The sequence below is a fragment of the Cricetulus griseus genome, chromosome 3, assembly GCF_003668045.3.
Source record: "Cricetulus griseus strain 17A/GY chromosome 3, alternate assembly CriGri-PICRH-1.0, whole genome shotgun sequence".
In the NCBI taxonomy this organism is placed as follows: Eukaryota; Metazoa; Chordata; class Mammalia; order Rodentia; family Cricetidae; genus Cricetulus; species Cricetulus griseus.
The window spans coordinates 71,398,028-71,410,902 of record NC_048596.1 but is presented as its reverse complement, the minus strand read 5'-3'; the positions used below and the strand labels follow the sequence as shown (position 1 = coordinate 71,410,902).

Here is a 12,875-nt window from a genome sequence, read left to right as displayed (position 1 = left end):
GGCCAAGTCTATGAGTAGAGAAACTACACATTGAGAAACTGGTCATATATAAAGCCAGGCTTCATGGTACACTTGGGAGACAGATGCTAGAGAATCGGGAGTTTAAAGTTGTTTTTAGAAACATAGTGTGAGACAGTTTGGGTTATATAAGACCCTGCCTCAAAAATTCAGAGGGGAGGGAAAGAAGCAGAGGAAAGGGATGGGGAGGGGGAAATGGGAAGGAAGAGAGGGAAATAGAGGCCCCAGTACATAGAACTCATTTCCAACAAGTCTAGGAGATACCTTCCGGGATGAATCACTTGGCACAAGCACATCTGGCCCTCTCATCTGAGAGCTCCAAGTTTCCTGCAAAGAGAGGCCAAACCCCTCTACTGCCTCCTCCTCCTATCTTCAAGTTTGGTAATTTTGCTCACATTTCCCGAGAGCCTCTGGCTATGAGGAGCCCTGGACACTGACCCTGGAATTCTCTCTAAGTGGATTTATAGTTATATAAGCAAAGAGCTGGAGGCTGCAGAGAGAGAGAGAGAGAGAGAGAGAGAGAGAGAGAGAGAGAGAGAGAGAGAGAGATTATAAAAGCTTCTCTTTCAAAATGGGATTTCACAGAACAGAGGCAACAGCACATTCCACAGCTAGTGACAAGAAAAGAGTGAGCACCGGCTACCAAGACCTGTGCTGAGGGTTCCGAAGTTTCTGTTCTCTTGTCCTCATGGTAGTGTGGAGAATCAGGCATCACTAACCCTAGTGTGCAAATGTGGACATGAAGGCCCTAAGAGGCAAGCAGGACTCCATGGCAGAAGTGGGTACGTAGACTCTGCTCCTGTAAAACCCCATTTCTCCTCTGCTCACAGTGCTCCTTGGAATAAATGAAGATACGTAGCCCCCCTCATACCTGTTGTGATTTTAAAAGCAGCATGAAAGAGAGAGAGAAAGAGAAGAATGGGAGGTGGGCAGGCCCTTTTAAAAGGGAGCACAGTGAATGTGCATAGGTTGTGCTCTTAGTGGCTGCAGCTGAGGGCCTATCCTGTCAGAACTCCAAGGGCAGGTCAGTACAGATGCCTGGATACTGACATCATCTGCTGAACTTCACTTGGTGCTGTTATCACCTTAATAAAAATGACCTGAGGTGCATCAGTTGATTCTTCTCCAGTGGGGAGAGTAGGGGCAATGGAAGCTTAGGCTCAAAAGTCTCTTCAAACACTGTCAACATTGGAAGCAAGACCTGGGTGAGATCCTAGGGTGGCATCCTGAGACCCAGCCCTTCTTGCTCACGGTTGAATTTTATTCAGTCTACACTGTATCGATTTTTTTTTTTTTTGGTTAGTTGTTTGTGTTTAAAAACTGGAGACATTTCTCAGAAATGTCAGGACATCACATCTTAAAGTTTTTTATTTTAATTACTTTATTTGCTTATTTAGTGTGGTTGTGAGTGTGTGCACAACCAGCTTCTCATTACTAAAACCTAGAGAGGAGCAGCAACTTGCATTCTGCTAAGAAGGTACCAAGATAAGGATGTCAGGTCCTTGACTCTCGCTAGCACACTGCTCGTTATGAAGTAGTGTGGCATGCTTGTCGTCTCTACCCTTCGCTGGATGGTCGTGCCCAGCTGCTTTGACTCTTCAGAATGCCCTCCAACATTGTCGCTGAGATGCTAGTGATTCTCTTCTTCCTCTTAGGAAAGGAGACCCCAGCTCTTTGAATCAGATGGAAGATTCACGCAGATTGACCCATTAAAATACACTTCTGTCTCCAGTGCCAGGCATGATGCTTGCCTGGGAAATTTTTTATTATTAGCAAAAGTTAAAAATACAACAGGAAAGGCAGGATGACTCCTTGATTCTTGTCTCATTTGTTCTTTCAAATACAAGACAGTTTTAATTAGCTAATGTTTGAGCATGTCTTACAATCAGTGTGATAAGAAAGAAAATGTCAGTATTTTCTCTTTATGTGGTACAAAAACAATGATAAATCCTAAAATCAATGACGGCACATAATGATTTAATTGGTTCTTACTCTTCTTCATTTCCCCAGAGTTTCACTCATGTCAAATTTCCATTGGTCATCATCTTTATATTTGTTTCGCATTTTCCTTGTCTGTGGCTTCATAAAGACAGTCTTCATCAACGATGTCATGAATATGAACCATACTCACTTCTGTATTCACCTTTTCCTTTCCCTCCCTATCCCCTCCTCCCTTCTCCTGATATCCCATCTGCTTTGTTGCCATATAGCTCAGTAATTTGATGCACCCATAGAAGATCTAGCATCCATGAATGAGAGAAAACATCTGATGTTTATCTCCCTGAGTCTGGCTTGTTTTGTTTAATGTGACGATCTTCACTTACATCCATTTTCCAGAAAATGACATCACTCAGTTCTTTTGTAGGACTGAATAAAGCCCTCCCTGTTGTGTATTGAGACCACATTTTCATTATCCATTCTCCTGTTTATGGATGAAAGCTGTTTGTGAATAGAATCTGTTAGGCAGATTCCATAACTTTCTTGTGAGCCGAGCTGCCTCAGACAACTGTGAGGGCATCTTTATGGTAGGCTGACTTTAAGAGTCCTTCAGACATATACCAAGAGTGGTAAAGCTGGGACATATGATGTGCCTATTATTTAGCCTTTGGGGAGCGTCCACACTGATCTCCACAGTGGCTGGATTAATTTCCTTTCCCACTAGCAATATAAAGGGCTTGTTTTGCCCCACCAGTACTCGAATTGCTTGTTTTCCTGGTGACAGCCTTTCTTACTGAAGTGAGATGGAATCTCGGGGGAGTTTTAATTAGCATGTCACTGAGAGTTAAGGATATTGAACAATGTTTCTTATACTTCTTAGCAATGTATACTTCTGGGGGGACTATGTTCATTTCATTATCTCATTTATTAATTGGGTTGTTTGTGGCTTGGGGGTTAGACATTGAGGTCACTATGTCATAAATCCTCTTCAGATGTGTAGCTATCAAAGCGTTTTCTCCGTTTGTAGGCTTGGCAGAGCACAGGTGTTTCCTTCGACGTGCAAAAGCTTTTGAATTTCATGTTCTCCCATTTGCTGAAACTTGCTGTTATTTCCTAAGCTCCTGGTATCTTTTCACAAAGTCCTACCTCTACCTATATCATGAAGTGTTTTCTTCTAGTTGTTTCAGATCTTATATTGAAATCTTTTATCCATTTTGAATTGATGTTTGTATGGAGTGAGAGATGGAGGTCTAGTTTCCTTCTTCTGAGAGACACCAGCTTTCCCTCACCATTTCTTACAGAGACTGTTTTTTCTTCAGGCTAAGTTTTTAATACCTTGTCAAAGATTCTGGTGGCTGTAGGTAGTTGTAAGTTTAATTCTGGATTGTCTGTTCCACTCCACTGACCAGTGTGTCCGTTTTGGTCCAGTACCATGCTGGTTTTGTTATTATTGCTCTGTAATATAACTTGAATTCATGTATTGTGATTTCTCCATTATTGTTCTTTTGACTCAGGGTGGCTTTGGCTATCTGGGTTTTTTAGGCTTCCATCTGAAGTTTAGGGTTGTTCTCTCCACTTACAAGAAGAGTAAATTGGTTTTTTGAAGTATCTCTTCAGTGCCAGTTTCCTCACTTCTTAAATCTGTAATGTGAGAGTTGGTTTGAGTCATCCGAGGAGAAAAGGAGAGCCACATTGGTACATAAGCAGGGTCATTAAGTGGACTTTCCTTTGCCAGAGAAGAACTGCAAACCTCTGCTCACGCACCTAGGTTTCAGGAAAATCAATGAGTGATTGCTACCCAGTATCCCTGGGGAGGCAGCCAGCACACCTCCTGGACTGTTTCTCTTGCTTGTGTCATTGAAAACAATGAGTGAACATCCATGTTCATGAAACAAGGTGAGAGACTCTCATTTTTGCCTTCTTCCTACCTAGCTGAGAGCATCTTTGCTGTTCTCTGGCAGATCTACATGTCAATATTTATAGTCAACTGCTTAGAGCCAAGAAAACCTGCCGACTCTGAAAGCAAAAGGCACAATGCTTTTCTCACAGAGCACCATGCCCACTTCCTTCCCATCTGTGGAAAAAGGCTGTGTGTGTGCATGTGTGTTCCAAATTCTGGAACACCGGGAGTTTGTTACTCAGAAAAAGCGGGTTCTTGGTTCTTGGAATACCCTCACTTCACTGTTTTTTTTTGGGGGGGTCTGCTCATATTTCTATTCTTGGCAATGCTGAGATATACATATACATATAAATATACATATACATATATGTGTGTTAGAGTTGGGTTCTCCCTTCCTCTTTTGAGACAGGGTCCAGGGTCTTCTGGTTTCCAGGATGGCTCTAAATTCTCTATGCACCTGAAGATGACCTTGATCATATGACCTTTCTATCTCCTGCCATCAGTGCTGGCTTTATAGGTCTGCGCGACCGTGCCTGGATCATGTGCTCCCCAGGGCCACGTGCAAGTACTTTACCAGCCTTGCTGCATTCTACGCCCGGTTTTGTTTCTTAATCAAGTTAGAAAGTGGAGATGTGTTTAAAGGAATACACCTAAGAGACTCTCACTTCAAATGGACATCGTCTAACTAGTTCCAAGGTGGGATGAAGTGTCCCAGCAGCTCCACTAAGTGTGTTGCTTTGAGATGAAAATAGGGTATAGCGTAGTTAGAGTTGGAAAATTTGTCTTTGATGACTTTCTTGTTTACTTGCTCTCTTCATCGAATTTGAATCTAGGATTCAGGATCTCTGAGTGGCTCATGGAACATTGCATCCTGGTCCCAAACCCCTTGTCTCATAAAGAATGACATTTATTCAACTATAGCTTAGTGGGTCTAATTCAGACTCAGATGTTAATGAAAAGGCAAATGTGCAAAGGACCAGAGTGATGCCTGATGCTCAGTTGTGTCTGCCAGGCCAGAAGGAATCCCCTCCGAAGTCCTTTGTCAGAAAATGTTACATCAGTTCAATAACTGTATAAATGTCAGCAGGAAAGTGACAAGCATAAGATTTAGCATGAAATTGGAGCTTTATATTGTCACATAGAAAAGTAACAGCATACAACAGTTTTAAAATACCGTTGAAAAGCCCAGTATCAAAGGAAACTGTCTGCTGCAGGTTACCCCACCATCCATCCCTCACCCAGGCCTTCAGGCAGAGGGTTACACTCCATCTTCACAACCTACAAAAAACTCCTCCTCCAGAGGAGGAGGTCTCAGAGAGACAGAGGTCTCAGTGACTGAGAAAGGTTGTGCCCTGGTGCTGCCTCCCACTGAGCAGGGGAGAAGATATCAGCTGCACTCCAGAGAATGATGCAAATCCCTAGATGCCAGAGCTGGTGGTGGCACTGCTAGATGAGAGCTCCTGGGTGGCAGAAGTCAGGAGGAGGGTGGAGGTTGCTAGCCAGGCAGCTCCTTCCTTCTCTACCTTCTGAAGGTGCCAGAGTACAGATAGAATTGGTAGCTTGGGCCAGGTGTTGGTGGCGCACCCCTTTAATCCCAGCACTCAGGAGGCAGAGGCAGGTGGATCTCTGTGAGTTTGAGGCCAGCCTGGTCTTCAGATCGAGTGCCAGGATAGGCTCCAAAGCTACACAGAGAAACCCTGTCTCGAAAAACCAAAAAAAAAAAAAAAAAAAAAAAAAAAAAAAAAAAAAAAAGAATTGGTAGCTTGGACTGTTGACTCATCAGTGTTGAAGTCTTCAAGACATTGTTATATGGGCCATACACTAATTCCTCCTCCCCCTCTTCCTCCACTCAGTGTCCATTGGCTTTTTAAGTACTCTATTTTCCTGAGAAACAACAATTTGGCATTTCTCTGGGCTGTCTCCTATCTGATTATGGAGACTTCCATCTATAGCCCAGCAGAGCCCCAGGGCTGTACTTTTCTGCTCCTCGCACTTAGGGTAATTAGGTGGATAGACATGCTAAGCTGTTTCACTTGAATAAAGACCACTGCATTCCTCCTGTAAGAGCTCAGGATGAGGCCAGAGCCAATAGAAATGATCTGTCCAGCCTTCCCACGCCTGTACCTCATGAGAGAATGTAAATGAATGGGAAGGATGGAGTCCAGTGCGTGTGGGTGGGAATTAAGAAGCTATTGAACCAGCCAGGATGGTACCCAACTGATTCCACTAATGAACACTATGAAAACCACTTAATACCCTTCCATCACCCTAGCATACCATACTGGGCAGTACTATGTCTCATGTTTTAGATTAAGCTTTATACTCAATGCGTATATCCTACAGGAATGATGGTAATAATGAGAAAAACTTCAGTGCACACAGACACATTCCATTTGTGGTTCCTGACTCTTATTTCATCTGTGTACCTGAGGCAAACCAGGTTAACATCTAGATATTTAGAAGTCAGTGGGGCTCCATTAGAAGCCAGTTCACTTTGTCCAGTACCAGTTCAGGCTCATAACCAAGATCCCTTTTAAGTAGGTACATAATGTTCAGGGGTAATTTGGAAAAGCTGTAAGTCATTCACGGTCATACACTACAGCTATGCTGACCTGGAACCTCCGGCTGAGTCCTCTTTTCACTCAACACTGCCACATAATCTGGGTTTTCCTGTTGCTTCTCTGGCTGTTGAAGGTGTCACAGCTGGGTTGTTTATGCCTCCGATCAAACACTTCCAATTTTCCACTTTTATAAACAGCTTCAAGCAGAACATTTTTTTAGTCCACCCTCAGAGTTTATGCTACCTCCTTGAGATCAATCTAAAGACCCCCTAAAACGGTGATGGATGCATTTTAGGCCAGGGCTTCTCACACTGCAGTGTGCATATGATCCCTTTGGCAGTGAAAAACCAGTCCTCACACATGGGTATGGAGCCAGCCAGAGAGCCTGTATTTATAATAAACTCCTTCGTGATGCCCCACTATAGTGAAGGCTTTGCCCCATCCCTTGGACTTGGTGTACTGAAGAAGCACTTGTCAGATCTGTTCTCCGGGAGTCACTGTGTGGAGTGGGTGTGTAGGAGCTCTCATCTTTAGCAGTACCTTCCAGTGGAGATGAAGGTTTGGTGAGTCTGCCATCCAGAGATGAGCTGCTGCAGCAGCTGCAGCACCTGGCCTCAAGGAAAGCCTCTGAACTCGGCCATGGCAGCCATTATAACCAGAGGGGAGTTCAGATACCTCATATCACACAGCACTGCACCCACTGCCCATCCAGGGACCATGCCAGACCACTGCAGATAGACTAGCAATGGGACCTGGATGCCAGTAGTTTTAAGTTTCCTTCCTTCTATCTACTGAAAGAAACTGTGTGTGTATATCCAGGGTTGAGCACCATTGTTGTAAGACCTCAGAGACTAACCTTAAATCTCACTGAGTTACACCTGCAACATTTTTTCCAGCATCAATTCTTTAAAAAAAATTTCAATGTTCACAATACCTATACTATTTATAGGGTGGAGTATGCTAGTTTAATACTTGTAAACAATGCATAATCATCAAGTCAGGGTAATTAGCATTTCCACCTCCTCAAACACTTACTGGTTTGTGTAGGGACCTTTGGATACTTCTGTTTATCTTAAAACACACAACAGATGTCATAGGCCATAGTCACCCCACTGTGGTATAGAGCATTAGAACCAACTCTTCCTACTAAACTTGGTGCCTTTCACACAAGCTCTCTCTATCCCAATTATTCATCCCAGTCACTAGTGACCCCTGTTTTACTCTGCTGTGAGATCAAAATTGTATATCCTGCATGAGTGTATATATGCATGGTGTTTTTCTTTGTGTTTACTAGTTTTAACTGTGGGTTTGCTATTGTTAGACCCCCAAAAACTCAAGTATCCGGGGTCCCAGGCCTCGTTCTCGGTCACCCCAATCACCAGGTGGATTCGATAGCTTGCTGCAAACTACACAAGGCTTTATTGTAATTTAATGAGCTAACCCCATGTTAGCTTGGGTCTTTCACCCACCCGCCATGGCGGATGGCCAGAAAAGACGGCTCCTAGGGGCTCCCAAAAGATCTTATAGGGCAGCATAAGGGGAGTGTCTAGGGGTACGCACAGGCTTACGATTGGTGTGCCTCCAGCCTTGGAGAGCTTGCCCTGTGTTGATTGGTCAACTGGTTGTTATGGCCCATAGTCCCTCCCAAGGTGGTTGCTATGCTCTCTATGTCATTGCTGTGCGCTTGTCCGTAAAGCACACCCAGGGTCATAAAGCATAGAATCACTAGCTAACTTCCGATTGGTTCCCTGTCACGAGACAGGAATCTGACTTTCTAGTGTCTAGGGCAAGGTCATAGAAACACGTGTTCGGCCGTTATGGCTGCCAAAAGGGAAGCTGGTTCCTTCACTATGATCTGCAATCACTAGGCAAGAAATTCTTAATGAGGAATTATATAGGAAAGATTGGCCAGTGTGTATGTCTGTGGGAGGTTATCTTAATTGGTAATTTATGAAGGAAGAGGCTGCTCCTTGTGGGCAGCACCATTCCTTAGGCAGGAGGAATCCTGAACAGTGTAAGAGGGGAGAAAACTAGCTGAAAGCAAGCAAGGTTCCATGCATTTAATTCTCCCCACTTTTGGCTATACATTGATGCTTTGCTTTCTTGCCTTGACTTCCCCACAATAATGGACTTGTAACCTGGAAATGTAAGTAAATAAACTCTTTCTTCCCTGAGTCATTTTTCCCCCAGGGTATTCATCATAGCAACAGAAACAAAATGAAAACAATCTTTCTTGGGCACACTTAGTTCACTTAATAGAGTATCTTTCAGATCCATTTATATTGTCATAAAAGAATGGATGAAAGCTTGGGGGATTGCATATACTGTAGCCAAACTCCATGGTCTGAAGTCTTTGCATGTCTAAAATACAATAATTCTATTGTTAGACCCCCAAAAACTCAAGTATCCAGGGTCTCAGGCCAGGTTCACGGTCACCCCAATCACCAGGTGGATTCGAGAGCTTGCTGCAAACTGCACGAGGCTTTATTGTAATTTAACGAGCTAACCCTATGTTAGCTCGGGTCTTTCACCCACCTGCCATGGCGGACGGCTAGAAAAGACGGCTCCTACGGGCTCCCAAAAGATCTTATAGGGCAGCGTAAGGGGAGTGTCTAGGGGTACGCACAGGCTTACGCACAGGCTCATGATTGGTGTGCTTCCAGGCTTGGAGGGCTTGCCCTGTGTTGATTGGTCAACTGGTTGTTATGGTTCATAGGCCCTCCCAGGGTGGTTGCTATGCTCTCTACGTCATTGTCGTGCGCTTGTCCATAAAGCACACCCAGGGTCGTAAAGCATAGCGCCACCAGGTAACTTCTGATTGGCTCCCTGTCACGAGACAGGCATCTGACTTTCTAGTGTCTAGGTCAAGGTCATAGAAGCACATGTTCGACCATTATGGCTGCCAAAAGGGAAGCCGGTTCCTTCAATTTTAAGAAGAATTCAAGGTGTTTGCCATGAGTGAATTCTCCATCCAGTCTACTCCTCTGTGGCATTTGCTGATGTCATCCTAGCAAATGCTGCCATTGCTTGTTCTGTCTCTACCAAAAACAAGGGATCATCTCAGGCTCCCGACTTGTCACAAGCCTTCTAGTCTAAGCAGTTCTTACTGAATGTTTCTTTGGGTACACTTGTTTTCTTACTGAATGTAATAATTTTAAAATAATCTCACAGAATGACCATGTCCTTCCACCAGCCCCTAAACCCTGAGCCTTAGTTTGGGTTTCTATTGCTGTGAAGAGACACCATGACTACAGCAACTCTTATAAAGGAAAACATTTAATCTGGGGCTTGTTTACAGTTTCGGAGGTTCAGTCCATTATCATCATGGCAAGGAGCATGGAGGCATGCAGGGAGATTGCTGCTGGCTACATCATGCTCAGAAGGCAACAGGAAATGGTCTCAGTTGTCACACTGAGGGAAGCTTGAGCAAAAGAGCCCTCAAAGCCCACCCCCCACAGTGAAAAACTTCCTCCAACAAAGCCATACCTACTCCAACAAAACCACTCCCTTCAGGGGCCATTTTCTTTCAAACCACCACACACTGTGAGAGTAGAGATGGTGTCCTGGGCATCTTTGTCTTCCCTCATTTAACATGTGCCTCCCTAGCATATATTGGATAGCTATTCTAGCTAGCTTTTCTGTGCTGTGGTAAACCACTGAAAACAAAATGCAACTTGAGGAGTAAAAGGTTTATTTCACCTTATAGGTTACAGTCCCTCACTGAGGAAAGCCAAGGCAGGAACTTAAAGCAAAACCCTGATTACTGGCTTGCTCTCTTCCCCATGTTCAGCTATATTTCTTAAATAGCCCAAGCTCCCATACCTAGGGATGGCACTGTCCACAGTGGGCTGGGCACTCCTACCCCAATTAGCAATCAAAAAACTGCCCTACAGACATGCCATGTGTCAATTTTAACTGAGGTTCCATCTTCCCAGGAGAGTCAAGTTGACAACCAAAATTACCCATCACAAGAGTCATTAAATCTTTGTTGAATGAATGAATGAGGGAGGAAGGGAAGGAGGAAGTGAGAGAAGGAGGCAGTGAGTGAAATAATACTGACATAGAGTAGGCTTTGGGCACATGCAGGCCTGGAGGGCCATTCTCGTGGTTGAAAGTTTATTCTAGAATGATTATGGCAAGAGAACAGATCTGGCACATGGTGCATGGTTCTTCTTGGTCTTGACCTTGGGGCATGAAAATGGCAAAGAGGAAACCTGAGATACACAAAGTTCTTGCTACTCCTCACCTGGTAGGGTAATGCCTGCTTTTTCTCTTTGGCAGTTGCCTTCTCGGGCCTTGGATTCACAACATTCTACCTGGCTGGCAAGCTGCACTGCTTCACGGAGAGTGGGCGGGGAAAGAGCTGGCGGCTCTGTGCTGCTATCTTGCCCTTGTACTGTGCCATGATGATCGCTCTGTCTCGAATGTGTGACTACAAGCATCACTGGCAAGGTGAGTCCCTGATTAGTCCCCAGAGATGCCCCACTCTTCTTCCAAGGATGGGTGTTGGACATTCACTGAATTGGGAAGAACCAAGTCCCTATTGTCAGAAGCTAGACGATATGTGGTCATAAAAGACACTGGCCTCTTCAAGTGTGTCCTGGCATTCATCTCTGCCCTGCTGAGTTCTTTCTTCTCCTTTGTTCTCAAGAAGACTTTGCTCAAGTCCTGCCAGGATATCAGGTCTTCAGTGTAGTCACCCTGGCCTCAGGCCCAAATGTAATTTCTCTGTTTGATTGGTCTCCAGACTCAGTGCCAAGTTGTTTTTGGCTCCTTTTTCATTGTAAATCCAGTCCCCAAGGACATATTTCTTACCACAGAGGCAGTGCCAAAGGTATGTCCAGCCCAGGAACCCAACTTCACCAATATTCTTAGCAACCACCACGAGGCTGGAGTAAGGCTTACCTCTATCTCAAGGCTGGGGTGAGATTTACCTCTGTCTCAAGGCTGAGGTGAGACTTAGCATCTAATACAGCTGTAGTGAGGCTTGTTTCTATAACAAGGCTAGGGCAAGGCTCACCTCTCTTGCAAGGCTGACCTGAGACTTACTCTGTCTCAAGGTAAGACTTTAGTCACAAAGCAGGGGTGAGACTTGCCTCTATGTTTCAGTCCTAGGATATTCATTAAAACCTAAATCACAGCATTTGAGGGGTTTGTTCCTGGAATGTGACTGACCTCACCGTGCCTCTGCCAATAAAACTACAACTCACAATTGTCCTGAAAGAGAATCACCACCTGCCATAATAGACAGGGAGCAGATACAGAGATGACCATCATAGTAGCTGTGGCTTCCAGGGACAGCAGGATCTATGGTGTGGCTTCCAAAATGGCATCCTCAGAACACCTTGATCAGCCTTATCCCTATCCACTTAGTCCTGGACTTGTACCAGGGAGTAGGATGGAGTCTGATGTGGTTTCTAGGGGTCTGCAGGCTGATAAATGAGCCTGTCCTATCTGGTCATTTCTGAGAGTCACCAGTAAAGAGTTTCTCCTGCTCCCTCCCAGTTTCTGGTCTAATTCCAGCCATCCTGCAGCTCATGTCTTGGGAGTCATATACCTGAAATGACATTTTGGAGTTAGAAGGTGCAGGGTCCAGGGAAGAGATGCTGAAGCACAGTTTAGAGGGGGGTGGGGGGTGGGGGATATCATCCCGTGCCCTCCCCCAGAACGGAGGAGGTTAGGAAAGGACAGCCGAGCTGTACCTGAAGCCCTCCGTTGGTCTTTACTTTTTACCATTGAGTTGAGTAAAGTGCTTGGTATCATGGAAACCACATTACAAGAATAAAGAAGGGACAAAATCCCTGAGCCAACAGCAACAAGGGCATGTTTTCACTGCAGCGCTGGCCCTAGCAGTTTTCCTACCACCTTTGTTGCCTATGGGTTAGGGCATTTCCCAGAAAGAACAGTATAGACCAAATGGCCTTGTGTGAATTTTGTCTCCTGTTTCCTGGGGAACTCCAATTTCTTCTTGACCATAGAACGATAATACCTGAATATTTCACACAGCAGTGTCATAGGCTGAATGCAGTCATGAACCCAAATGTCATTGGTAAATGCAAACGCCCTGTGCAACTTGGTATCTCTATTGCCATGCTCACTGTTACTGAGGAAGGATGTGTAATGTTTCCTAAACAACTGACTTGGTGGTAGATATATTTTCCCAACATGATCTGTTTAAAAGCGACTGATACTGAGTTACCACTCTTATTGGACCATTTTGGATTTGGGAAACAATGAAGAACTTCAAGGGGCTAGAGATATAGCTCATTGGTAGAATACTTGCCTAACTTGCATGAAATACTGGTTCCATCCCCAGCACTACATAAATTGGGTGTGTGTGGGGGGGGGTACACTTAAGATTCTATTTATGATTCTAGCACTAGGAAGTGGAGGCAGGATGACCTGAGGTTCAAGTCATCCTTGGCTGTACAGTGAGTTCACACTTATCCTGAGATGTA

General features: G+C 44.6%; 1 protein-coding gene across 1 annotated transcript in view; it reads left to right on the top strand.

The window, feature by feature from the left end:
• LOC100754084 (phospholipid phosphatase 4) overlaps window positions 1-10,824 on the top strand; it is a 114,093-nt gene extending 103,269 nt beyond the window's left edge. The window contains exon 3 of the mRNA XM_035441289.1: window positions 10,699-10,824. Within this exon, the coding sequence (XP_035297180.1) occupies window positions 10,699-10,824 (126 nt within the window). The remainder of the gene's footprint in view (window positions 1-10,698) is intronic.
• Window positions 10,825-12,875: the final 2,051 nt, after the last annotated feature.